This window comes from Macrosteles quadrilineatus, unplaced genomic scaffold, assembly GCF_028750875.1.
Source record: "Macrosteles quadrilineatus isolate MER2022 unplaced genomic scaffold, UCM_ALF_1.0 Scaffold_6__1_contigs__length_79288215, whole genome shotgun sequence".
NCBI classification, from domain to species: Eukaryota; Metazoa; Arthropoda; class Insecta; order Hemiptera; family Cicadellidae; genus Macrosteles; species Macrosteles quadrilineatus.
The window spans coordinates 74,366,678-74,394,008 of NW_026542599.1; the positions used below are offsets into that span (position 1 = coordinate 74,366,678).

A 27,331-nucleotide genomic window follows, 5' to 3' on the forward strand; every position below is an offset into this window, starting at 1 on the left:
GCATTCTCCGTACGAGTTCGTTAGTTTTGCGAGTCGGCCGACTCGGTACCGGCCAATAGCGTGTCAGCTTTACGAGTCGACTCGACTCGACTCGAGACGTTCCGAGTTCGTGTGAGTTCGGCATTCTCCGTACGAGTTCGTTAGTTTTGCGAGTCGGCCGACTCGGTACCGGCCAATAGCGTTGAATCTATGCGAGTTGACTCGTAAAGCTGTGACGCTATTGGCCGAAAGCGAGTGCGAGTAAACTCGAGTCAACTCGTTACGTCCCGAGTTCGTTAAGGTTCGGCTTTCTCCGTATGAGTTCGGTTTCTTGACTCGGCTTTTGCGAGTCGGACTCGTAACGTTACGAGTTCGTGTAGCTTCGGCAATCTCCGTACGAGTTCGTAAAAGAACTCGAGTTGGAATTGAGTTGACTCGAGTTGACTCGACTCGGGTCTTGACTCGAGTCAACTCGACTCGCCAACTCAACTCGTCACATCACTAGTTTTTTTTTAGTTAAGCGAGCACTGACTGAGCAGCAGCACTCCCCCCAGCAGAGAGAGAGAGGGTGTCAATTCCAATTCCAATTCTCCATTATTCTGGCCATTCTCAAAGTTATCTAATTTAAGAACTTTTAAGGTTGTTTAGTGATCTGTTATAGTTTTTATAATAAGTTTTACAGTATTTAGTTTAAACATGGGAGAGCAGTCTTCGGCTACTGGAGGAGTGAAGGCGTTTCCAATCGAAGATAGATGGATTCGCCAGAGAGAACGTCTTGTAAATATGAAAACGCCAGAGCAAAGGGCATTTCGAGCCCAATGGATTAAAGATCAACACCTTGCACACCACGAGCCAGTCCATGTACCTGAAATTGAAAAGGAGCTAAGGAACCCTATCAGGAGATTTTACCGATATCCTCTTGATAAAATCTTTGCTGCCTTGGAACCTGCCTTGGTAAAGTTCTAGCTATAGGCTACTTGAATTAACTAGACTATATTTCGTTTATTCTGTGCTAAGCTATACAAATGATCTCGATGTCTTTGGGATTAGGCCTGTAGGTCAAAAACTTTCACACATGAGCCTATGTTGGTCTGTCGATAAAAACAACCAACTTAAGCAATGGAGTCAGGGAATAGGTACCAAAGGGTACTTTGGTATTATCCGGAGGCCACCCTTTTACAGCACGCTGTGGCGGTTATGTTAGGTTGGGTTATAATAAATACGTTTGTAGAACTTTCATTGTTTCGTTACAAATCGAACGATACCAGATGAATTATACTTTCGCCCGCCAAATCCCCTTCAGGCCAAGGTGTGGTCGTTGACTGTGTGCATCACCTGTATCTGGATCTGTGTCCTGATTGATTTATTGTGTTCACTAGGTTAGTTTTGTCTCCATAATGAGTGACCTTATTTTGAACAAAACAAGGAACGTCCTACAAACATATTTATGATCAACCCAACTTAACATAACCGCTGCAGCAAGTTGTATAAGGGTGGCCTCTGTTTCAACTGAATCCTGGCCGACATTGCTGCCTTCTAGGAGGCAGAACCCAAAGGTATATATTTTATACATATATTTTAATTGTAATTCACATGTCAAATTTCTACAGTACTGTAAGTCAAAGTATGTTCTTTCCAATTAACTTATGTAGGTACCCTAGTTATTTTGGTCTCCGGTAAAAAAAACCCCCTCTAAAATAAGTTGCCTCCAGACGAGTGTCTGGAGGCCGTATATTTGGGTTAAAATACGGTTTTACTTTCTATTAATATACATTATGCAGATAATGGCACTTTTGGAATAAAATAAATGTTTGCGTTCGCAAATATCGTTATGAAATAAATGAAAAACTCAACTCTCGTACTCTATACTAACGTTTTTTATTCCTTGGTTTCACTGTGGCCAGCAACGTCCTTAGTTTATCTTTATCTCTTTCATTGCTCCCAGTCCTTGAATTCACATCTGCCGGCCAATCCAAAGGTATCCATGTTCACTACCAGACAGAGAGCGTTTGGTGACTTCATTCGGTTATTTGTTATTTTTAGTGAGATGTGACGAGCAAGGCAACATTTTATGTTTTCGTTTACCATTTGAATACTGACAATGTAGCACGAATATTAAACAGAAACGGTATGGATCAATAAACATGAGCAAATGACGTCACTGGCCTGAATGGCTAATAGCGGTTGCAATTGGTTTGGATGTTTTTTACAGCTCCATTTAAATAATAGGTAATAAAAATGCGTTTACTTTCGGGCCAGAAACATAATTTTGTTTATAGGTACCGGTACTTAAGTTTATGACCCATACAGTTTCTGTTACCCTTTCTATTTTTGCTAGGTACTATAGCTATACAATTTTACTAACCCGTTAATTTTTATCCACTATTATAATGGGAGCCGGAGGGCCACCAGCTTAAATCTCCTCTTTTTTTACACATTACCATATGGCCCTAATCCTTCATCAACGACCAACAATGTCAGATAGATTGTGTCAATGTACATTTAGGCTAAAACACTACTATACATAGCCTTCAAGATACTTTAATTAGGTTGTGGCGGAAAATAAAACATTTGAACTCCCTTTCTTACAAAGTGTAGTCTTGTTCACCCACTATGGATCGAAACTACTCCCTTCTGCCTGATTTGTAATCTTTGGTTTCAGTTACGGTACTTGGAGAACAGTTTAAATAAGCATACTTTTGGTGTTTAATTTTAGCCTATCTTCAAAATTCACATTTAAAAACATTTGTCTATGGAAATGGTCCAAACGTTTTGTTACTAACCAACGTCGACTATGTAAATATATTTTTATTGCCTTGGGCGTTGTCAGACTGATCAGTAACTCAAATGTCTCCTAGTAGGCTAACTCAACTGCTCAACTTTTTCAATATGATATAAAATGTACAAACTTGGCCTACTGCACCAAAATGTTCGAAGGCTGTCCCACCAGTAGCAATGTTATGCTTGTTTAAATTAATAGGCTATTTTTTAAGCTTTTGATGGTTTTGTTTTATTTTGTTTTTGTAAGATTTACTTTTTTAACTTGATACTTAAAACAAACCAAAGCAATTAGAAAGATATCTAGATTGTTGATAGGCCTACCTGAAGAACCTCGAACCTATTTTACTAGGTTAGGTACAAAGTTCCTTCAAATATACAATTCTTGGCCTATGAAAATGAATATTGATTATATAATTTGATTTCAGGGTACGAAAACTCCATACGTCCGCTACCTCACTGGGAAGTTTTTCATAGGTTTGTTCACTGTGTACGCTGGTGTGTACTACTTCAAATACAATGCCAATGTGAGTATATTAATATGAGGGCTATGCAGAAAGTAACCGAAATTTTTAAATAAAACATACAAAGTGAAAAAAACCAAATCTTACTATGATATAGTATAGCCTAGATACATTTTGAAGCTAAACTCTTAGGCCATTTTCTATATAATCAGGTCTCTCTGAAAGGCAGGGGCGTCGCTTTGGGGGGGGTAGGGGGGGGAGCCTCCCCCCCCTAGAATCTGGGAAATAGAAAAGTTGGGAATTTCCTTGCCACGAGTTGGGACAGTTGGGAAGTCAGATACAAGAAAAATATATTCTTAAACTAAATAAAATTTAAAATTTGCGAAAATCTATCAAAGAAAAATATTTTTTTGACTTGGACGAATAAACTTGATGTTTCTTTGATTTCATTTAACTTTGATGAAACTAGGCTAAACCATGGCTAAACACACCTTATTTTAGAAATCAATAATCAATTAGCTGTATAGTTTGTTGGAATTTCGTTTACGAGAAATTTTGTTCCCTTAATTAGACGTATGTTGGCTACCTTGATCCTGTCCTGTGTTGATGATTCTGGAATGATTCGTCTGCGAGACTGCGAGTTTGAATTTTGAAAGTGCAAGCGATATAGCTCCTCAGTTCAATCATGTTGTTTTTTAGTGTTTACAAGAAATTCAAAAATATTTTTCACGCCATCAGTATCATGAACTATTTTATATCTTTTTTGTAGTATTTGGAGCAGGCTAACTGACAGGAGTACTTGCTAATAAGTATATTAAAATAGCATTTAAGATAGGTTTTGTATATCGGTATTACAGTACCTTTAAAACTCTTAGGCCTATTTTTTAATAACCTAAATGAAATATTTATTCTCTGATATTTATTCTCTGACAGGAGTACTTGCTAATAAGTATATTAAAATAGCATTTAAGATAGGTTTTGTATATCGGTATTACAGTACCTTTAAAACTCTTAGGCCTATTTTTTAATAACCTAAATGAAATATTTATTCTCTGAATATATTTTAAAAATCTACAAAAGTTATTTATCATTCCTAATTAAGAATTTACAAAAATGAATCAACTAATCACTCTGAAACATATCTACGTGGACAAAACATAACCTAAAATTTGATGTTTGAATAACCTAAAATTTGATGTTTGACTTTCACGTCTAAGTTTGATTTTTGTCTAAGTTCTAGTTTGATGAAGATGAAGGTTAACATTTTTATTGTATATATAAGTTTATTATCAACCAAGTTGAACGTTTTTATTTTATACAAGTCTTATTTTAGGTTTATTCTTTTCTAGACTAGAAAAATATTATTCACAACACTGATAGGCCTATTAATATTATTTCATCATTACAAACTTGTTTAGGCCTAGTTGTAAGTTTTATGAAAGTTAAAGTGTTGATCTTAATATCGATCTTAATATCAACTTCTAAAAGTATTGTAATTTCATTATTTTGTAATAAAATTTTTTTTATATACTAATTTGCACTAGGCTTATTTTATATCCCTAAAATTTTACACTGCTACGTCTGCTACCTCAATGGTATGTAAAGTGTTTTAGATGTGAAACAATACTTATTCAAGTTTTTTTAGTCATAAAATTTCATTATGAATTATTGGAAGTTTTAGACGTTTTTTGAATTGAGTAATTTTGTATATATATGTAAAACTAGCTATGTTTTGTTAATGCAAATTAATAAATACTGAATTGAGTGTGACTGCAGTGTAGTATAATAATTTGTAGATTTTGAAAAATAGCACAGAAATTGATTTTTTTTTATTAAAATAGTTGGGAAATCTATGTTAAGCAGTTGGGAAATTTGAGGCTTCCCCCCCCCCTAGAATTTAACCAAGCAACGCCACTGCTGAAAGGAAGTCTCTCTCTCTTTTACGCTTTTCCTTTGACAGTTTAAATGCAGAATGCTGCAACACTTAACTTTTTTTTTCACTCTTTACCCTACTATTATTTTCTTCATGCATATTTAAGAAATTAAAATGACTTGGAAAAGTATAACAATCAAAAGCGGTTTCAAAAAAGGTAATTTTTTCATATAAATAAAATAAATAGGGCCTGATATTGATACATTTTAAATTTTAGATTAAATAAACATAATATGTTGTCCTGCAAAAAAAAATATGACTGCTTTTAACACGGCCTCTTATTACAAAAAGTAATTGGTAGTGTGCCCTATGGTAAATGGCGCATTTACCATAAGGCACACTGGTCCAATTCATTTTTCAAATTGCACAAAAATGCAAATAACAAATAAGTTAATTTTCACTGTCGGCAAATGAAGAAATGTGATCCTTATGGATCAGCAAAACTATTGCATGTCTTCTGGTAATATATTTAATTTCTCTCCCTAACCATTTAGCATACAAGTTTCATTATACTAAATTTTTTGTGTTTTCAAGCTCTACAAAATGGTTTGTAAAGAAATTGCAAAGTTTTATGTTTTGAGGTTTAAAAATGGGATTACCCAATTTTAAATATAATCTTTGTTTGAAAGAAAGATATTTTTTTGAGGGATCACCTGATTGCGAATGTCAAAAACGCCCATAGGTACTGGTGATCGCTGGTTATCTTTCTATGCATATGGTTGTCATAGCAATTAAACTATCTCTCGCTCCCTCCAGAGCGTTGGGCGAATCAAATAATCGTTTGATATAACTTATGGTCAATCAATCAATCAAATAATTTCAATCAAATCATATCCTAGCCTAAATGTAGTATTTTACGTAGGTATGACCATTCTTTACAAATAATAGGCCTGGTGATTTCCCAACGTATGTTTGTTTCCAGGATTGGACCAGAACACAAGGTTGGCGTGTAAGTACTAGCAAGAAGGCTGTATATCCTCAAGATCCAGGATATCCAGCAGTGAGCACCAAAACTCTCAAGGACTTTGGCACGCGAGGTTTTGAAAACAGCCCTATCTAATCGACACAACCTTGTCGAGTAGTTTTGCAATATTTACACAGAGTGAAATGTTGTTTAAGTTAGGAAAAAAAAACTGTTTGTCAAAGTGGGTAAGTAAGTAGTGTACATTGATATTGAAGAGAGAGTGGTTGAAAAATGTATTTTTTGTGCTGAATTGTCTGTTAATAAAAATTTAATATGGTTTCACCTCGTTTGATGACCTTTACTCTTCTTACTGCCAACATTTTTTCCAAGGATTGAAAAAATCTGAGATTTAACCTTCCTACAATAATGTACAATAGATAATATTCTTTATTTACATGAACATGGAGATCTGTACAAGAGTCAAGAGTTTGTATTCCATCGATTTATTACAGACAAATCCATTTCCTAGGACGCTAGGCACGAGCCCGGGATTTTTTTTCACATTACTTCAGGCTAAACCTAGGGGTTACGGCAATATCACTTAGATCAAATCCATTGGTGATTTGAACTTGAGACCTCAGGAACCAAAGTCCCACGCTCAAACCACCAGCTTGCTCCCCCAAATATTACAGAAATAGGAACAGTCAATATTAAACACCTGCAATGTTACTACCTGCTAATACAAGCAATTAAAATTACCTAAATCTATGTACATCAAGTTTACGCTTTACATAGAGAATGTGGATGGTACAAACTCATAAAGGGAGTAAAATGGTTTATTAATGAACCAATCCTGTAAGGTAGATTTGAAGTGATTAAAAGAGATCAGTTGTGCAAGTGTCTCGACCAATTTACAGGTCATTTTAGTGTTTTACAAACAAAAGAAAATTAATACAATTGTCTTCCACAAGTCATGTTTGGGTAAACTGAATTTTAGCGTGAATTTTAACATATGTCAAATCAATGCCATTCTTGTGCAGTACAGGTCTTAGAGGGAAATAGTTGCTGTTACTATTACCGAAAACATGTTTATTGTCATGTGGGTTGCGTCAACTGTCCTTGTGAAGAATTTGATGTAGGTTTTTCAGAGTTTACAAGCTATACGCCAGCATGAAAGAAGCTGGTGAGTCGGCGAGTGCGCTTGTATTCGTTCAAACGATGCTTTTTCCACTTGCTCAGTAAAAACTAGTAGTAAAAAATAAAAATTAAAATTAAGAGCGTTTTGCTGTGAGTCTGATGCTAAGAAGACTACTCTAGTGTCGCTGACACTGCCATTTGTAGTACTTGCATGGCATGGTTAACGTAGAATGTAGCGTAGCTGCCAGTCAGCAAATTGTGTTTCTATGACTATATGACTACGTATCTATGCTGTTTTAGGTTTAATTTCTTGTTTAAATCTTTACAAGGTGGAAAAACACACGCTGAATTGCAATAATTATATTTAGTTTAAACATTTGTCTACTTTTTCCCGTCCATAAAGAACTCTTTGCCTAGCAGCTGGTTCGGCTGTTGACTATTTAACACTTTTACTGCAGCTGCATGCACCAGTGGATCTAGTTTAACTGAAACAAGAGTAGTACTTAACTTTTGTTTAAATAACTTTAAAGCTTAATACGTAAGACAGAATATTACATAAGTTTGTAACTACTGGAACCATGTGACCCTTGTCAAATTAAAATCAGCTGGTGTCTATTTGCCAACATGTCACTTGTTTTGTGTTTAACGCACAACTAAGGTTAGAGGACTGGTTTTCTAGTAGAAATACCACTGGAGGTAGCACGGACACAGCAACTCCACTAGAAAGCCGAGATTTTCTATAAAATTTTGTAAGGTTGGTACAAACCAGCTCATTGAGTCATGGCTTTATGTATGTACAATCCCACAATCCCTAGTTCAAATGTACTGACCACAACGTACTGACAAATTGTGGCCAAAGTCTCGCCATTTTCTCAGCGGTTTACGGTTTACTGTTTACTCCAGCTGATTTTACAACTGCTTATCAATCCATGTGCTTCCATTAGTTGCAATTGTAGCTTTAAAACATTTACATTGTGTTTTGAAATGTTTTGTGTTAGGAAAATCTTATGGTAGATGGGTAAAAAGTTATTTGAAGATTTGTTTATTTAATTATTTGATATATTGAATAACAAAATATAATTACGTTTCACAATCATTCCATCAAAGAAAAGGAAGTAAAATATTTTGTTTCAATTTTCATTAGGCTTACAGTTGTGATTATTATTTAGTTATTTATTTATTTATTCATAACTGAGATAGGGTTAAGAACTGAGTTAAGAAGAGGAATAAAGGCAGCTTTAAAGGAAGAGTAGACAAGCAGGAATTCAGCAAAATGGGGCTATGAGAAGAGAAATATGATAAGAAAATGAAATTAATAGTGTTAGTGTTATAAACAAGAAAGTAGAAGATGAGGACTGTGGAAGAATAGGATATGGAGAGGTCAAGGAAACACCGTAACCAAAGAGGATTTATGTACACTAATCAAGATAATCAGCACAAAGACTCAGTCGACAGAAGCCATAACTTACACAAGGTTTCCGTCCCGGGATTATGGAACTGTAACCTCGGGAGACACCTGGGATTCTGACAGACCAATACGTAGTCGCTGTCAGTCTCCGGGTGTTCCGGGTGTTGGTTGGTGTAGTCGCTGTGGGTGATACAGTTGACCACGTCCACACAGCCGATCAGATAACTGCGCTGGTATCCGCTGGGAAATAGTATAGCTGTAGAAAGGATATAATAGTAATAATTTTGGTAGATTGTTTGGTGGTTGAATTCAACGTATTAGGATAAATAATACTATTACGGAAATGTCTCCAATTAGCGTGGTAATAGATCACTGCAAATACCCTATTATTTTAGCAACCTCATCTGAACGGTTTAGAGGAACGAATGAAATAACTATCCCACCGATCACGTCTTTCCATTAACAGCGAGCTTCACAAAATAATAATACCTTGGTAATGGATTACTGAGAATATGAGTCGTCTGGACTGTGAACGAACAAATAAAATAAGGCTGATTAACGGCGAGCTTCACAAAATACCTTAGCTTTACGATTATTTTTGTATTGTCTTCTGAACTATTAAACTGAACAAGTAAAATAATGCTGATCGTTTCTTTCCATTAACAGCATCTCAACTTAAATGTCCTTAGCAAGGAAGTAATAAGTGACAAAAAAATATTATTTAACCTATTAGAAAGCTAAGGACTATTATTATTATTGCTGACTAATATTACAAAGTAACGGTATTTCCCATCTCTAGTATTAAACATTCACTCACTTCCCCTAGTTCTCATGTAGAAAGCCTCAGCCTCTCTGATTTCTTGTAACGTAGCTTCCTTGTCGGAAGCTGTTATCCATAGACGGCCTCGGTGAGTAAACAGTTCAGGGTACCCTTTAAACCTAGCAGAGAAGAACAAATTTGTCTGAGTGTTTTAAATACAATAAACGGTATCAGCAATCTGACATACTTTCTCCCATTAGCTTGTCAAACACCATGGGTAACTATGATATTTTATGGGGAAAATTAAAGTGACAATAACTTTGAACCATTTTTACAGAATTGATGGTTGAAAGAGTTGAAAGTACTGTAACATTCTACTAAATTTATGTAATATAGTATGCAAAAATTAAATTTTACAGTTATTATATGGTTTTTTTCAGGGCTGTGCGAATCCAGAAATTTTGGTTCGAATCCGAATCCGAATCATAGCTGTACAGATTTTATCGAATCCGGATCGAATCCGAATATTTGAATTAATCCCGAGTCGAATCTGGGTCGAATCCGAATCTCAAATTTACAGCCATTATCGAACCTGGATCGAATCCGAATCTGAAATTTAAAGCTGTTATCGAATCCGAATATTTAAACCTGTTCAGAGTCGAATTCAAATCCGAGGAAAGTCAGCAGTACCAATTTTCACATATTTACACCACATTTTCTGGGGCTAAAATAACTTAGGGAATTGCTTAAAAAATTCTTGAAATGGGCCAAATAAAAAAGTTATAAAATTTAAGCCTACCTATTTGAAGTTTTGAAAGTAAAAAATTGGGCATAAGTTAGGCATACCACCTAGGCCTCAGTTACTCACTAAAAGTGATGGACTACCAATTTGTGTAGTCTAAAACATAGGCCCAGCCTATTATACACCTTGGTGTTAATCCTCCACACAAGCCTATGTATGCATTACTATTACAAGTAACAACTAACACTGTGAGGTTAAGTTTACTGATAGCCAAGATAGGGTTCAAATGCGACCTACACTAATGTGCCTAAAATAGGGTTCCCAGGGACCCTCCATCAAAAAAGAGGACAAAATTACTCACCAAGGGTGGTCCTAGACATATATTTTGGGGGGGTCCCTGGGAAGCGGGACCCTTGGGATTTAAGTCCCAGCAAAGAAGGTGGGTCCGGGGGTTTCCCCCCCGGGAAAATTTTGGAAATAACGTGCTAAAATTAGTACTTTTTAAGCTATTTTGAGGACCTAGTTTAATGTGCTCAAGCTTCCCAGTTTATTTTTTAAAGGTCAAGAAATGTTAAAAAATAAACTTGTACTCGTATAATGTCATGTTTTTTTTATTATTGAGGCTTGTGGTTTTAATATTAAAGGAATACCGCAACATTACAACACATTCAAGCAAGCTTGATTTACAAAAACACCCTGGTGCCAATGTGCATGCTAAACAGAAATTGTCCTAAATCAGACCATGATTTTGAACCAGAGAACTTATTTTATCTAAGAAGTGTTTAAGAACTAGCACCCAACACGACTGCATTATACCTGCCCAGCAAGCAACAGTTAACCTACACAAAGTACACTACCCAACTAACGATGCCGTCGGCGTCCTGTCACTGCTACCGCCTGAAGAGTTGGTTCTCAGTGTTCTATTTTTTTTCTACGGCAGTGGCATTTTACAAGGGGCAATGTGAGAATAAAGTTTTTGTGCAACTTTTTTGTGGTTGTCAGTGGTTGTGCCGGGAATTAAATCCGTCCCTTCCCCATCTAAGTCTGAGACACTACCATTTTGTTGTTTTTTTTTTGTGGCTAGCAACATACCAATTGGGTAGTGTTATTCTTAAATATGATATCAGGTGCTCTAAATATGAATGATTTAATATTGAAATCTAAAAAATTTTCTATGATAATCATTGAGTTACACATTACTGTAATAATAAATTCCTATCGCTGAACTCAGATAAATTAATATTCAACTACCCTTCAAGCTTGGACTTTAATACAACTTCTTTTCTTTATCCAATACCCAATTCAAGTTTTCAACCATCTAGGTTAAAATTAATGGTAACATTAAATAGTGAAAAATTAAATAAGAAGAATGCGACGGAACGTCGAACGCCAGCATCGGACACTGCCGTTGCCGTATATGGCTGAAAGCGTCCGTCGTCTGCCGAAAAATACGTACAAAAAATAGTCAGACTCGAATGAATGAAATGATTTATTGTCGTTAAAACTATGTACAAAGTTCATGACAATCGTCAAAATAAAAACAAAACAATCAAGATGGCTCTGGCAACTAAAATATCTAAAACTCTAAACCAAAGTACTCTTCATGTTTATACAGGCAAGCCTGGGTTAGAGTAGTTTTATAACGAACGATCCCGAGGTTTGGGTTAGAGTTTGTAATTAGTCCATTCGTTCGCCACAAGTGTAAAGACTACAATGAATTTAATTTAGTAGAACGATTTGCAATAAAAAATATTAAAGTTCCCCTGGTATAATAGTTTAGCAAGATATTATTAAAGTGTAGTATTTTAACTTAGTTCAATGTTATGATGACGATTAATTATAAAAGCTGATTGCTAATATTAATACTTGCAGAAATATTTTTTTATTCTCTCACAAAGTCAAAATCCCGGACATTTGAAAGTATTGCCAAAAATCCCCCCGGACGTTTTTTTTTTGTACCCAAAAAGAGGACGTGTCCGGGAAAAAGAGGACGTCTGGGATCCCTAGCCTAAAACCTAACACCAAGTTGGTCAGGTTCCTAACATGAATCAGTCAACAGCAAATTGGAGTGCACAAGTAGTTTTTTAGTGTCTAAAAAATTATATTGAAAATTATATTCAATCAGAATCTAGTAAATTTGAATATCGAATCCCAACTCGGATCTATTTCCAAGAAATTCGAATATCGAATCCCAACTCGGATCTATTTCCAAGAAATTCGAATATCGAATCCGAACCCGGATTTCTTACCAGTAAATTCGAATATCGATTCCGAATCCGAATCCAGTTAGAAACAGTAGATTCGTTCTCGAATCCGAATCGAATCTCTAAAAAGATTCGGGTTCGATTTGTTTTTCGAACTATTCGCACAGCCCTGGTTTAAAAAAAAATAATAATCACCATTAAAAAACAAATTAAAAAAAAAAGAACAAAAACATTCCTCGAGATACCATGAATACCCACTTACCGAGTTCCATCAAAATTGTCCTTCAAGTGTAGTTTTGTGCTCTATATTCATTCATACACACATACATCACTTCAAAAACCACTTTTGGGCATAGTGGAACACAAAAGAAATCCCACCTAAAACTTAAACTATAACATTTTGACAAAAACAATACTTTCTCCTTATACTAAGTATAAGGGGAGAAAGTAATAAGTTGTGTAACCTTTTACTATTGTCAATCTTTTAGTTGACCAATTAATAGTTTAAAGTTCTAAGTTGCACCATTGTCAAATCTTCTGTCCTTCAACAGTCCTGACAGAAGCTTTGACTACAGGGCAACCGAAGCATTAACAATACCTTCGGTAAACTAGGGATTGATGATTGCCGGGTTCCCAAATAAGAAATCACATTTAACATAAACCCAATTTATCGAGATAAATATAATAATACTAGCTGACCCGGCGAACTTCGTATCGCCTAAGTTATAGGTTTCCCCTAAGACAGACCGATGGAAAGAAAGTACCGTTACGTTTAATTTTCAAGATCTCGTTCGCATCGCTCAATCACGTCCTGGTTGAAGTTCGTTCGCTACGCTCACTCACCTTTGGGTTGGAGCTCGTTCGCTACGCTCACTCACCTTTAGGTTGGAGCTCGTTCTCTGCGCTCACTTGCCTTCAGGTTAGCTCGTTCGCTACGCTTACTCGCCTCCAGGTTGAAGTTAGTTCGCTACGCTCACTCACCTTTTGGTTGCAAATTAGCTGTTGTCATAAATGTAAAAGAAATAATAGTGCTGCACCCTGTTGGTAATCCTTGTAACTTTAATGCTATTGAACATCATAGAACAGAACCAACTTGTTTAATTGAAACAGCTGTTAAGATTCATTAATTCCATTTCTCATAAGGTTAACATGGGAAACTCCAGAGCCACTGGGGCGGAGCCCTTTTAAGAATTTCGAAACGGGAAATAGTTTACGTCCGATTCGCATACCTACAGAATTTACACACCAAATTTCACAACGATCGGTGAAGTCGTTCCGGAGGAGTTTGCAGACAAACACTGTGACACGAGAATTTTATATATTAGATGGTAAAAGGTACCTAAGCCATCAATTTGTATTTTTTTACAAATTGAATTTTCATTGGTGGTTTAATTAAGATGGCACTGTTAATATACCTCTAGTTATACAGTGGAACCTCGATAACGACACAACGAGTCTTTTTTAATAATTCCCATCAGAGTCTTGTTATGAAGGTTCTACTGTAATAACATTGAAGAGCTTGAAGTCTTAAAAGAAATAAACTGTTTTCATAAAAAGTGGGGATAAATTGTTTAACTATTATAAAACTTAACTAACTAGTAATTAACTTAACTCACTTTTTTATCCCACAGACCAAAAGTCCAGCAGCTGGTTGATCCACTCTCAAACACAAACCTTGATCGGCCATACTGCAAATAATTTAATTACAACTAATAAAATCAATCCTAATTGAGAAAGCTTTAGCTCAACAAAGAATGTAGGCTTTGACTGTTGATTCTTGCAAATTGAGCAATCTAATCATTATTACAATCTTAATTGGCTGTTTTACGTGTTAATTTGGCAAATAAGTACCACAATGAATATTCTTTCAAGCAGTTTTTTCATCAACTGTTAAAATTAGGTGCAAATAAAAATTAGGCCTACCTCAAACCTTTAGCTGCTCTCTTTTGATATAGAATCCTAAAATCACAATTGCATTTATTTTTAGTCAAGTTTTTCAGTAATATTTTCACACAAAAAGTAAGACATGGAGATGGAATAAAACAGTTAATTGATTAAACACTTTTAATTAACAAATAGTATATAGTACATGGTTTTTAGGTAATATTGTAGTGTAGTATATATCAAAAATAATGATTATTTACATGTTTTGAGAACAAAATAGCCTATTGGTTTTTTGTAGTCATTGAGTAGGTTAACATTTAACTGTTGAATTTAATTTTAACAAGTTTAATAAATGGATAAATCCAACCATAGTTCAGTTTTAGAAAACTTTTCCACTTAACTATATTTTAATTTTAAGCATCTTGTTATGTGTATATTTTTTCAGTTACACATAAAATCAAATGAAACATCTTTATACAAACTCTTCACTCAACTTCTTAAACATTTCTGAAACAAAAAGTACCACAAGATGATTTGGAGATAAAAATACTGACTAAACATGTTAAGGAACAAAACAATATTTCAACTAAAAATATACTTCTACAACAAATTCTATGACAAACAAGAAATAAAACAAAATAACATAAACTTACTTTAACTTATTATAAGCTTTTATGAAATTAACTGTAATGAATGTCATTTTATAGACAATTATACTAAAGTATTTTAACTTTCAATCAATTTAGATTTTCAATATAAATATTTAGAAAATATCACATTTTGGTTTGTGTACTGAAAGCTCAGTATGAACTGCTAACTATCCTAACTGTTTCTCAGGAATGACTGACTGTTCTTCTCCGATTTTATTTTGGCGACTCGCTGAAGAGCTTTTTGAGCTGCCTGGTGGATCAACGGGTCCAAATTCCCTGCAAAAACAAAACAATAGTTCACACTATTCATATAAAAATTTAAAAAATCACATAATCATATGCAATTAATTGTAACTACAACAAATGTTGCTGCTAAAATTACAAAATCAATTTTTGCATAAAAAGAATGAGGGAAAATAAATATAAACTAGTGAAAAATCAATGTTAACAAACATTTTATAATTTAAAAAGGGAAATATTAGCAACTAAATAATTTTGAACAATAAGACAACTTTTTGTGAGCTGTAGCCTTTAGGGAAGTAGAATTCGTTTTTAACAGTATTTTTTACGTGGCTCCTCAAAACTCAGCTAAGAAACCTGACCTGACCATTTTGGTTTTCTATAAATGTGAACATTCAGGGCAAGGTAGGTCGAGAACGATTGGTTTATGGGATTACAAGCTAAAATATTTGGGTGAGGTAAACACTTGTAATTTGGAGGTCCAACACAGAAAACCAGTGTTTTATATAGGCTAGCAATACCAATGGGTTGCTTATATAGACTTCGCAGCTTCGATACCCAAAATGTTGTTACCCTCCAGTTTTGCCCATTATACTATAGATTATAATTTCAGTTCCATAGGTCATTTGGCAGCTTTAGGAGTTTTTGGGAATGGATACAGTAGGTAGGTTGATGAAAAGCCAACTAAACCTCTATATCCCTTTCTAAAAACATTAAACAAATTTCAGCCATTCAATTGGTATATTTCTACACAATTTATAGCGAGTGGGCTAATTCAGTCAATCTTTTGTACATTACTCACATATTTTATGTTTCCCACTCACTGGGAAGCGGATAGGTAGTTCTTGAGGGCTGTCACAGATGAAGACAAAGGGACAGCTGCTCTCCCCATCCGGGAATTTTTGCCTGTATTCTTCCTGAGGGAGACAATCCACGACGTTGACACAACCCAGCAGACAGCCAGTCGGGTAGGTCAGGGGGAAGATCATAGCTAAAACACAATTGCATTCACACACTTTAAACCAACACAAGCTATTTCAGAGGCAAATAAATTATAAACCTAATCTTATCTGATTTTTCAATCATTCCAAATCAACTGTTTCAAAAAGCTCTCTGTCACGGAGTCAGTCTCAGACACATGCTAACGTTGTGGCCAACACACGATTGGATGTTGCTAACCCTTCCCAATCAATGGACGCATATTTATAATATACCTCATTTTCCGTAGCTACATGTAACGTAATGTATGTATGGGTTTGTCAGTTTAAAACTTACAGGTATAGGAGCTCTCAATTATTTAATAATTGGTTAAATTTCATTGGTTGAAAGTGAAACTATCTTCTTGATATTGAACTAAATAATTTCTCCAAGTAAAAGCAGATCAAATTAGTAGTAGTGAGTCGGTAGCGTCGCGGACTTCGGGCCCAAGGCAGCGATGTCGTGGGTTCGGATCCTGGTCACTGCCACTAAAATTTATCAGTACAGTTCACCTTTGTACTGTACCGGCTCACTCCTTGCTTTGCTGTAAACGTTCCACGCACGGGCGGTTAGTCTATGTGGACGGGCAAATGCAAGGTAAAAAGAAGCCGCCAACCTCTTTTTATAAAAAAAATTGATCTCTAACATTGTTGTTTAAAACAAAGCCGAATTATTTTCATTGCAAAGAAGTCATTCGAACGATGATTATAAATAGATGTAAAAGTTTTGAACATTGAAAAATAATAGGTAACTTACTTCCTTTCAACTCCCTGTAGAGCGTTTCCATCTCCCTGATCTCAGAGTCCAGCGGAGGTTTGGCTGCCGAAGCAATCCACAGCCTTCCTCTATGTGAGGAGTACCAAGTGCGACCTTCATGTCTACAACATTGATAAGTTGATAAGAGATTATCCATACCACTAGTCTAAGGTATTCTTTAACATGCACAAAGCCTTTAAGCCTTGCAATTTGCTGTCAACCTAGGGTTCAGTCCTGTGTGTAGTGTATCCAGGTTAGGAAGGGGTAAGTTGGTTCTTACAAGATTGAACTATACTGATAAAATTAAGTGATACCACGACCTGAATCCACGACATTTCTGCCGTAATTTGTAGTCTGTTGCATTGCTGACGAGCCATCGACTCATTAAAGTCCCTATCAAACTGTACTAAATAATCTGAAGATGTCATAGTTGATTTTGTAAACTGTTCAATATTTTCCTCTGACTTCTGTTGTAGAAGAGTCCACACATGCTGGCACTTAGATTCTTAAACAAAAGGAAAATTTTTCCCACAACTGTAAGTAATTATGCGTTGATAAACAAAACAGTACTATTGAGAGCATGACACCAATAAAACAACCTCACTTTGGTCAATTCAGTCATAAGCCTCTGAATACCTGATCAAATATGGTTTAAATTACCTTATCTGGCAATTGGGTTCACTTTACAGATACGATAATTTAAAGCAGTTAGGCCAAACATAAAACAGTTTTTTTTACTTTCAGAGGAAAATAAGCGAAAATTAAAAATCAAAGTTTCTCTTAAGGATTGCAGCTTACTCTTTTACTCCTGTAGCCAGTAGTGACGCGTACGGCTGGTGCAGACTTAGACACAGCCCTAGGTCCACCATCTCCTGGAACTCCTTGTCTTGTACCTTGGTGCCAGAGGTAGCTGCTCGGGTCCCGGAGCCTCTCCTTCCTCTCTCCACCTCGTACATCACGTTCTCGTCGTACTGTGGACAACATGATCACAGTGTTATGACGGGAGGAGTAGACGGCAAATTACTGGCTGCAATATGCCGGGTGCACCACATACTTATACAATGTCTTTCTTTACTCTTTAGGGGTACTTTCCATGACAAGTAAGTGCAGCTTTCAAGTACTTCCAGCTCTAAACTTTCTGTCTCCACTTTCTTTGTCTTTAAGTCGCTTCTCAGTATAAAAATTGCAAAAGACATCTTATTCAAATCAGTTGATAGCTATATATACTTCTGTCTTAAAGACTGTTCGACCAAATCGAATGATTATGTAACATAGGACATAAGAGCCAAGGTTTTAACAATCGATGTTAGAAAATCAGGAATGGGAAACAATCCATCTTGGTAAGTTTCAATGATTTTACACAAAATAATTAGGAATGACTGAACATGAATTGACAGAATTTCCAACCTGTGTTGAGCTTGGGAAGTACTCTACAATCTGTACTTCATAAAGGAAAATAGTGAATTCAAAAAATTTGTAAAACTGAATTGGATAAATGTTCCAAACACTACAATGTTCCTGTCTTCTCACCATAATTTTTTTGTCTCAACATTATCTACATTAAGCAGCACTGTTCCTACCTTACCTTAGGATGTAGGTTGATTGTCGGATCAGTGTTGTCCGTCTCACAATATCCGGTCTGTGAGTTGTTCACACTGCTACTTATGTCCCTCAACACATCGTCCAGCTCGTTCAGGTCAAAGTCTGTCTGCGGTTTGGTCTCTATCATCTTCCTCACTGTAACACAACAAGCAATACCAATTTCAACATAGGCTTGTCAAGACCTAAACATGTAACTGCTGTGCAGTAATTAGGTGTCCACACAGTTCGCGTTTGATTTGTTTACGTACGTGTGTGTTAACTATTTTTGAGACTTGTGACGATCTGAGTGAAAATTCTACAGCTGAGTGAAAATGACACCACAGGTGTCTGAACCAACCATATGATACATGACTGCAGGACTACTCGTACAAAAAGAAAATCACTAACAGGTAATAATTAATTGGGTGAAGTGACCCTGAAGGCAATACATCAAATAATTGAAAATATTAAAGAGGTGAAGGCAACCAAGCAATGTTGATTCAAGGGCTAAATTGAGAACAAAACATGGTGCGTTAGGGTTAGGAATAGAGAGATCAGGAATAGGGTAGTTGAAGAAAACGAATGGTAAAGCAGAAAAATCGGAAAAAGCAAGATTAAGATGGTTTCGTAAGAAGAGGATTTCTAGGGAAACGGAGTTGGTGTTGAAACAGGAGGGAAGACCAAAAAGGATAGAGAAAGAGGCATGTGGAGAAAAAAAGTGATGGTAGAAGGTGAAGAAAGAAGAACTGTTGAGGAACAAAGGGGAAGCTTATTCGACTCATAGGACAGAAATAACATGTGTATAAATGACTTAACTACTTAATTTCCTTGATATACTGAAAACAACTCACATCCTAGATCGAGTGTGAGAGTCTGTTCTCTACGAGACTGATGTTTTCGAGCGTAAACTTCTTCTTCTTTCTTCTTCAGTTTCTCCCTCTCGGCAGCCGACAACCAGACGGAATTGGTGGAGAAGTAGTCACTTTCATCATCAATGATTCTGGTTCTCTTCTCACTAAAAGTGATCAAAGATTTAAGTAACATTGTGAAACATGATTCACAGACACACTATGAAAACAAAAGAAATTGTGAATTTCATAAGACATTAATAAGGAGAATTAGTTAATACTAGAACAAATAAATCAGGATTTACTTTGTTGATCGTTTAATCGTTATTTACTATGTAATTACGAATCTGAATAAAAGCTATGTAATAAGCTACTAAAAAAAAGCATATCACACAAATTATTAAAACAAACAAAAAACTAAACTGGTTGTTTCTCAAAAAACACAGTGGAACCTGAGTAACAAAAGACTCATGGTAAAAGTTTGTTTATGAAAAGATTTCTTTTCAAGTCTCTTTGAACTGTGGAATTAGAATAGTTAGTGGCTTAAACCTCAATAACGGATGTGTTCTAACTCTTATTTACTCTAGAGATATTTGCTACTGAGGTTCTTCTGTGTAAAATGTAAGAATGTAAGAAAGGCACACAGCAAACAGAGTAGTAAAATGATCACTTACATGTCAAACTTACATAAAGCCAGGTGGTGAGTGGGAGGAAATAGAACATTTAGACACCTATTGAGCAAAGCATGACAAGTTCAGTAAGCAATGTGATAGGTCCTCAGCAGGCAAAGCAACCAAAGTTTGTATAAGGCACGAGAAAACACTCTATTGTGGTATCTAACTATTACTAACACAACTACATACAGTACAGAGTAAAATTTTGTTGAAAATTCAAAATGTCAAAACATTCTACTGTGGTTAAAAAATTTTAATCACTACTAACACAACTAGGCCTACCTAAAGTAGAGAGTAAAAATGTTTTATAGGTCGACCACTTAGAAAAGAACCTCTAAGTGGTGGACCTATAGTAGTTTATTTTTAATTATGTAATATTGTGTTTTACCACGTAGTGTGTTCAAATTTATAACATTTTTAATGGAAAATAATAAATTATACACATGTGTTGGTATAGTTAGGATTTATTTAAATTTAACGATATACTATCTACACTAGAAGCAGAAGCATTAACAGCATTATTGAAGATCAAAAATCCCAAAAAAAATTTATAATCAATTAGGATTTTTTACTCTACTGTGAAGGTTAAAATACAGCCTAAGCTATAAAGCATAAAAGACACACCAATCGATTAATTTTAAAAAATATGTTAATATGTTACCACCTAAAAACATATTACCAATGTCTAATTGTTGGGTAAGGTTTTTACATTAAACATAACCGACATAAAACAAACAACTACGGATTAAGATAAACATGAAGGTCACTAAATAAGGGTGGAAATATATAAAGTCTGGTGGGCGACTACCTGGTTCGGTCATACTCCAGCAGCCTGTTGCGTTGCTCAATGGCCGCGTCGTAGCCGGCCGGCTTCTTGTCCATCAGCTTCTGCAGCAGGTGGCTCGACTGTTTGGTGCCGGAACTCAAAACTTCTTGTTCTTCCCTTGAGCACACCTTAAATAGTAATCTGTGCTATAATTTATGCAATAATCAATCAACAAATGATCAACACATTTTGTCAGGTTATAACATTTCTCATAGTTATCACTACAGTGCTTGACACAAGATCGATGCAGAAATCACGACAGAAGTCAACGGTTAAAGTTATCTTTAGAGTTTACTAAGTAACGGTGAATCATTAAGTGACCAAACAAAATGTTAAACCTTTTAAAACTCAATAGGTTGTTTTAACAACCCACTATAATCAAGGTCAATAATATAGGGGAAACAAATTTAACTTCGGCAGTTTGGATTTACAGTTAAAATTTGTCAGAACAGCTGATTTCAAGAAATTGGACTGAAGCTCCCACGGACGCAATCAAATATCTGGCCTAAACTCACACAGTTTGGACAAACTTTTGCATACACACAATCAAATCAGCTTGTCAGTTCAGCTTGTTCACATAGAATTGACAAGCCGATTTGAACAAGTACAGTGGACACGAGAATACAAACAGCTCCTGATAGGCTGTTTGAGGGCTAGAGAAGAAATCCAAACAAAACCTGTTACATTGCTCAAACGATTAATCATTATTGATTGACTGTTTACAAATCATATGAACAGCTTGGAAGCTAAATTAGAACTAGCAAATCAACATAATTTATCTGTCATTGTTGAAAATATGTTAGGAGACCAAGAAACTCACAGTATGTTAAAAACAAGTAGAACAAAATTTTGTTCACCTATTTCTTGTTTAATGAATCAAAAAATCGTCTAATACTCACATCAACGAATCGGAGAAACACAATTTGACAGAATAATTAGACAGATCAGTTGCAATGGAATGAAACTATGGTGAACTATTGAACTATGACAAAGTTTTTGTTTTTAATTCAAACATAAAATTAAAATCTTCATTGAAATGGGGAAACTGCTAAGCATTTCATCTAAGGTAATAGTATAGATCATGTTGTTTAATTTAAATAGTGAAATTATTTTGACATATTTGCAAAAACTTGTTCATGTTCAATTTGTTGTTGGTAAATCTCTCACCAGATTCCCGCAGAAGAGGCAAGGTCCGGAGCCTTCTTGTTCGCACACAATCCGTCCACACTTGAGGCAATTGTTGATTAACTTGTGTTTGCTCGCCTGGCAGTCGCACTTGTGCCGACCTGTGTCCCACATTGCAAATATTATCTCCAATACATGAACTTTTTTGTACATGTTACTAACAGAAAAGGCACAAAAAACTGTTACTTTATGGTATGGTTTTGCAAACTGTGCTACAAGCTGTTAACAGCTGATAGAATAAAAAAAAACAATGCAATTGGGGTCCTCACATCTTGAACTACTAGAGCCATAGACTTTGGTAAGCATATTTGTTCACACTATGAATCCAAATTATATAAAAAAATAAAATACGACATAACGATGTAATTTTAACCCCGCTATGCATTCAACCTTTCAATTTGTTTATGAAACATAAAGAAGTAGGCCTATGTTGTTCACTAGGTATGTTGGACCTTTTATGTTAATTCACTAGACCTCTTCTGTTAATTCACTACCACTAATCAGTATATTAGGTTAGGTTAGGACTATGTTAACGGAAAGGGTCTGTAAATATAGTCCTAACCTAACCATATATACTTATAAGTGGTAGTGAATTAACGGAAACGGTCCGGTAAGTTACCTTTCAACATTACGACATCTCGAGTCTGGCCCTCTTGAGAATACAAATTCACATACTTTTTCTTCTTTGATTTATCTTTTGACGTCTCTGCCACAGGCAATGGTTCTGGAGGTGGCTATAGGAAAATTCAAGATTTTAAGCAAAAATGACAAAAATAAAATATAATACTTCTACTTCCAAGCTATGGTTACAGTATAAAATAGTAAATAAGTATAAAACACGCAGGGCATAAACAGCTAGGCAATTTTTAACTGTATAAATTGCGGATAGACTTGGTTTGACTAGTCAAAAATTAAAATAACTGCATAGTAATTAGAAAAAAAAACTTCATAAATAAATTTTACGGTTGTAGGCCTGGTTGCTCAAAATAACATTTACCGAAGTAACTGCAAAAAACTTTAAGAACATGAGACATGGTCATTGTGTATGTAGCCTATGCTAGAACGAAATTATTTGAATTAATAATTTGATGAAAAAGGAAGGACAACTGAATTACCAAAAAAAAAGAGTACCATGTAGTTGAAAGCCATAAAACTGATATTTCGCCCCCACAAGGGACCTCTTCAGGAGAAAGGAGTAGAAGTAGATCATCCTAGTAGCCTATTCATCCGAAGAAACCCCTTGTAGGTGCAAAATGTCAAGTGTATTGTGTTGTGAATATTATTTGTGCTTTCAACTACACGGTACTCTTTTCTTAGTTAAGTTATTTGTGTACATTCTTTATTTCTTGATGCATTCTTAAGCCAAGTTTTTCATCCTAAAATAGCTAAAGAGGGTAAGAGATATGCCAGCCAGTGTTTTTCATACCTTGTATGTTCCACTTAAATCTATTTCCGGAGTTTGAATTTTGCAACAATGTAAATTATTTGAGTTACTGAACCAACAACACACTGTATCTTCCGCAGCAACTCACCTTCATATTATTTTGAGACTTTGCATTATTTTGTGACTTGTTCTTTTCTTTTTTCTTCTTCTCCATTTTAGGTGCTATATAGTCCTCTTCTACTTCATTTTTCTTATAGCCGTAAACCAGATGAGAAAATGGGCTTGATTCTAAGGAGAGAAAGGAAAAATTAAAACTATATTTATCGGAGGGCTGTCCGTAAATTGATTAGAACTCTAGCCTAGATAGCTTGTGCCATCAAATTGTTGTAGAATGAGAGTAAATCTAACATCATTGTAACCTTCCGAAAAGTTGGAGTGTTTTCTTTTCATTTTTTCAAGGACGGTGGACTCTATGGGATTAAATGTTTTTTTTATCAAATTACTTCAGGCTAGGCCTTGGGGTTGCGGCATTATCACTTAGATCAAATCCATTGGTAATTAGCGGAATTAAGACTTGGTACCTCAGTTACTTTTAAAAGTTCTGCGCTCTACCGCTAGACCAGGTCCCCAAGACAGCTCTCTTGAAAGTCTAAATATTATAAATAGCATTAAGTGCGTCCAAATGTGTCGGGCTAAGTCAAGGTTACCAAATTTTAGTTCCTAAATTTATAGTCCACCATTTTTTTCTGAATTTCAGAGGCTAGAACATGCAAAGCCCCATCAAAAAACCTTCTAATTTGTTTTCTGCAAAGATCATTATAAAAAGATAATGACAAACAACGTAAATCCTAACCAACTTAGTTTTGAAAGAAAAGTCGTAAGCAGTAAATCTCAGCTTAGTTATATTTTTTTTTTATTTACGTTATTGATTAATTTAGGCCTACTAAGTGAATGGGTTCATTCATAAAAGAAGAAAGTTCAATCTTATTTTGTGCAATATCCCACAGGTCCTCCTAGATTATGATTAAAGTCCCACTTTTATTCATTAGACTACTAACCTTTTCTTTTATGAAGCAGTGTTTGTAAAAACTTCTTATGCTGTGGATTATCATAGTCGAGGAGGGTTTTCATATAATCCTCCAAGTCTCTTGCGTTGGTTATGGAGGATATATAACTGAAAATTTACAAAGATAATTACAAACTATAATACAATGAATAAAATTATATTTTGTAATGTCGTAGTCCAAAATATAAATTCATCAATTTGTATATGTGGTACAATGAATAATGTCAGCGATATAATTTACGTAACGTAAACTACAAATCTGAGTACGGTATGGTAAAATATTCCCTTGAAACCAGCTAATATCAGTCAATGAATAATTGAATATCAATATAAAAAGGCTTGGATAAATTTACTAACGTCGTCAATCATAGTCTTGGGTAACTATTTTTTTGAAACAACACATAGATATCATATATTCATTTATTAGACATTGATTCATTTATTAGAACTATAATATTGATACAGTAATTTACGTCATGTCACAATATGCGTAACAGAGATAATTATCTCTTTGTTGTAACACAGTCAGTCAATGTAGTCTAATATTTATTCAATATTTCGACTCGGTCCCTGTAAATTTTTAAGTATAGGCCTAAATCAATATAAATCAATCCTGACACTCTAAGTAGATGAATTTTTGCAAAGAGTTAAAGATCAACACTTCAATAAAAGCTTTTATGATCTAAATGAGGTGAAGTTACAGCAATCACGGACAGAAGACATGTTTAAAAGTGTTTTTAAGAGGTGTTAGATACATAACAAATTTCTAATTGAAAACTAAGTAAATAGAGAATTTAAGAAACAAACTTGTAAATAGTTGAACTTACTCTATCATGTCTTGTGGTACAGGGAACTGAAGAAGACTCGATAACTGATCAAAAAGCCACTCGTCACTCATATTGTTGCTGGTAAGATTCACTTACTGCAAATGTCAATACCGTTCCTAGGAAAATGTTCTGCCTGAAAATGTAATGAGGGTACCGGTAACATAAGCTACACTAAAATAAATAAGGTTTGGTAAGTTTAAGACTCTTGAGACATGCACTTAGTTGTCTTGTGACATGTTGGCCTTGGCCATGAGAACAAAGTCATTTAAAAGTGTGTACAGCTTTGTAAAAAAAATGTACTAGTATTTATTTATAGGAGGAAGCGGCGCTGTTTCTTTAAATTATATTCACTGCTATCAAAGTAGGTAAACACTTTTTGACAAATTACACTCTCAGACTTTAAAAGTTGTCATGACTAACAACTCAAGTAAGCGTGTGTCATGGGCTTCAGAAATATAACTTTAAGACCTATTTACTGGCACATAAAAATGAAAGGACAGATTATAAATAGGTACCTAAACATACACAGTAGCCTACGGTAATGAATTCAGCTTATTCACTTCAAAAGTAAACTTTTTAGGCTTGCTTTATTGGTCATTAGTCCAAAATTGTGTTCAACTTAAATTATTCAAAGCTGACATGTTTTGTTGCAATGCAACATTGTCGGAGCTTACAACATGTCAAAAACATCAAAAGTTACACAGAAAACAGTATATATTATACACGACACACGAGATATTAAAGGGTTCTTTGGTTTTATCTGGAGGCCAACCTTATACAGCGTGCTGCGTTGGTTATGTTAGGTTGGGTTATCATAAATATCATGTTTGTAGGACTTTCCTCGTTTCATTGTGAATTGAAGGATACCTACCAGATAAGTCATACTTTTGCCCGCCTAATCCCCTCCCTAAGTAGGTGAAAGTTAGGTCCTTGACCGGAGCGCACGCATCACCTGTCCCCGCCTGTATCTGGATCCTGAGTCTGTGTCATGACGCAACATCCACTGGCGCCTGTCTCGTCCCGTGTTCGTCACTAAGCCAAGTTTGTAAATTTGTGTAATTTAAATGGTTTTTTGTGTATTTTGTGTATAGACATATTTATCTCGACAAATTCATCTATGAATGAATGCTTTTTAATCTAACGTTCTACCGACAACCTGAAGATGGCATGAAACAGCCGTAAACTTAGTGGCAATAACTATACACGGATAATTTGACGCAAAAAGGTACCTAACATAAACCATTTTTATATTGCAATTTACGATCCAGAGCCTTACCCACCATGAATTTTGATGATATTGACGTGTTGCAAGCTCCGACAACATTGCATTGTAACAAGGGATGTCAGCTTAACTTGGAATAATTGAAGTTAAACACAATTTTGGACTAAGCCTACTGACAGAGGTAGACCTTCAAATTTATAAAAGGTAGGCTAAGGCTAGTTAAGAGGCTATCAGAATGAATACCAGTAGGCCTACTATCAAAAGTAGGCCTAAAGTTAAACTTAGCACACTGACAATGATAACGGCTGAACTTTATTTTAGGCCCCCCACATTTACTCACATAACTTGGGCTACAGCAGGTTTGGTTAGGCTGATTCATTTAAACAGCAGGTAAACTTAGTTGATGTAGGCCCTAATAGTAAATGTGGGGCGTAAATTTAAGTGCACCCATGCTCTCTAAGCAGATTATATTACAATTTTAAGGGTAGTCTTTATGGGAAATAATTGTTAGCAGTAGTAGGCCTAGCCCTGGCCTAGGTTTAGAGGGTGATTGGATGGAAAGTGGAAAATAGCCTAGGGCATAGGCCTAGATAAGTTATAGCCTAATGAGAAGGGCTCACATTAACCTAAGTCCTAAGTTACACTGTAATAACAAAAAAATCATAATAGGTTAACAGGCCTTATCAAGATTAGACAGTTTTTAAATATAATGAATTCTCTCACTTGAAGGTTATAATGTTTTTTGAGGCTGGTTAAGACAAAAATTAATAAATAACAAGAAAATTCAATATTATAACTTATAAGCACTCTAGACTAGGTATAGCCTACTGTTTTTTACTGTTAGTTACAAAGCTGTGACTGTTATTAGTTTTTTAGGTTAGTTAGGTAAAGTAAAAAAAAT

General features: G+C 35.2%; 3 protein-coding genes across 3 annotated transcripts; 1 reads left to right on the plus strand and 2 right to left on the minus strand.

Annotated features, from left to right (window-relative positions):
- Positions 1-526: 526 nt before the first annotated feature.
- On the plus strand, positions 527-6,400 carry LOC128996516 (uncharacterized). Its single transcript, XM_054421895.1, has 3 exons — positions 527-933; positions 3,186-3,284; positions 6,077-6,400. The coding sequence occupies exons 1-3, from the start codon at positions 676-678 to the stop codon at positions 6,212-6,214; spliced, it is 495 nt and encodes a 164-aa protein (XP_054277870.1). The 5' UTR covers positions 527-675; the 3' UTR covers positions 6,215-6,400.
- A 1,146-nt stretch (positions 6,401-7,546) lies between these two features.
- LOC128997643 (activating signal cointegrator 1-like) lies at positions 7,547-13,996 on the minus strand. The gene is made up of 4 exons (XM_054423282.1): positions 13,926-13,996; positions 9,421-9,542; positions 8,665-8,859; positions 7,547-7,680 (listed from the first exon to the last, which is right to left on the minus strand). Exons 1-4 carry the CDS (start codon positions 13,994-13,996, stop codon positions 7,577-7,579), a joined length of 492 nt encoding a protein of 163 aa, XP_054279257.1. The 3' UTR covers positions 7,547-7,576.
- Positions 13,997-14,599: 603 nt separating this feature from the next.
- On the minus strand, positions 14,600-27,184 carry LOC128996889 (activating signal cointegrator 1-like). Its single transcript, XM_054422415.1, has 14 exons — positions 27,154-27,184; positions 25,209-25,341; positions 24,374-24,489; positions 23,464-23,603; positions 22,551-22,665; positions 21,914-22,032; positions 20,729-20,874; positions 19,250-19,413; positions 18,403-18,554; positions 17,616-17,788; positions 16,818-16,939; positions 15,886-16,074; positions 15,021-15,119; positions 14,600-14,700 (listed from the first exon to the last, which is right to left on the minus strand). The coding sequence occupies exons 2-14, from the start codon at positions 25,277-25,279 to the stop codon at positions 14,666-14,668; spliced, it is 1,641 nt and encodes a 546-aa protein (XP_054278390.1). The 5' UTR covers positions 25,280-25,341; positions 27,154-27,184; the 3' UTR covers positions 14,600-14,665.
- Positions 27,185-27,331: the final 147 nt, after the last annotated feature.

What these genes read in the sequence shown, in the direction of transcription:
- LOC128996516 (XM_054421895.1), top strand. Translation starts at nt 676, where the DNA reads ATGGGAGAGCAGTCTTCGGCTACTGGAGGAGTGAAGGCGTTTCCAATC. An exon ending in CTGCCTTGGAACCTGCCTTG is followed by an intron (nt 934 to 3,185) that starts GTAAAGTTCTAG and finishes ATTTGATTTCAG; the next exon opens with GGTACGAAAACTCCATACGT. An exon ending in ACTTCAAATACAATGCCAAT is followed by an intron (nt 3,285 to 6,076) that starts GTGAGTATATTA and finishes GTTTGTTTCCAG; the next exon opens with GATTGGACCAGAACACAAGG.
- LOC128997643 (XM_054423282.1), bottom strand. Translation starts at nt 13,996, where the DNA reads ATGGCCGATCAAGGTTTGTGTTTGAGAGTGGATCAACCAGCTGCTGGA. An exon ending in CTACATGAGAACTAGGGGAA is followed by an intron (nt 8,860 to 9,420) that starts GTGAGTGAATGT and finishes TCCTTTCTACAG; the next exon opens with CTATACTATTTCCCAGCGGA. An exon ending in TCCCGGGACGGAAACCTTGT is followed by an intron (nt 7,681 to 8,664) that starts GTAAGTTATGGC and finishes CTCTTGTTTCAG; the next exon opens with TTAAACTAGATCCACTGGTG.
- LOC128996889 (XM_054422415.1), bottom strand. Translation starts at nt 25,279, where the DNA reads ATGAGTGACGAGTGGCTTTTTGATCAGTTATCGAGTCTTCTTCAGTTC. An exon ending in TCTCACACTCGATCTAGGAT is followed by an intron (nt 18,555 to 19,249) that starts GTGAGTTGTTTT and finishes GTTGTGTTACAG; the next exon opens with TGAGGAAGATGATAGAGACC. An exon ending in CAATCAACCTACATCCTAAG is followed by an intron (nt 17,789 to 18,402) that starts GTAAGGTAGGAA and finishes TGTTGTCCACAG; the next exon opens with TACGACGAGAACGTGATGTA.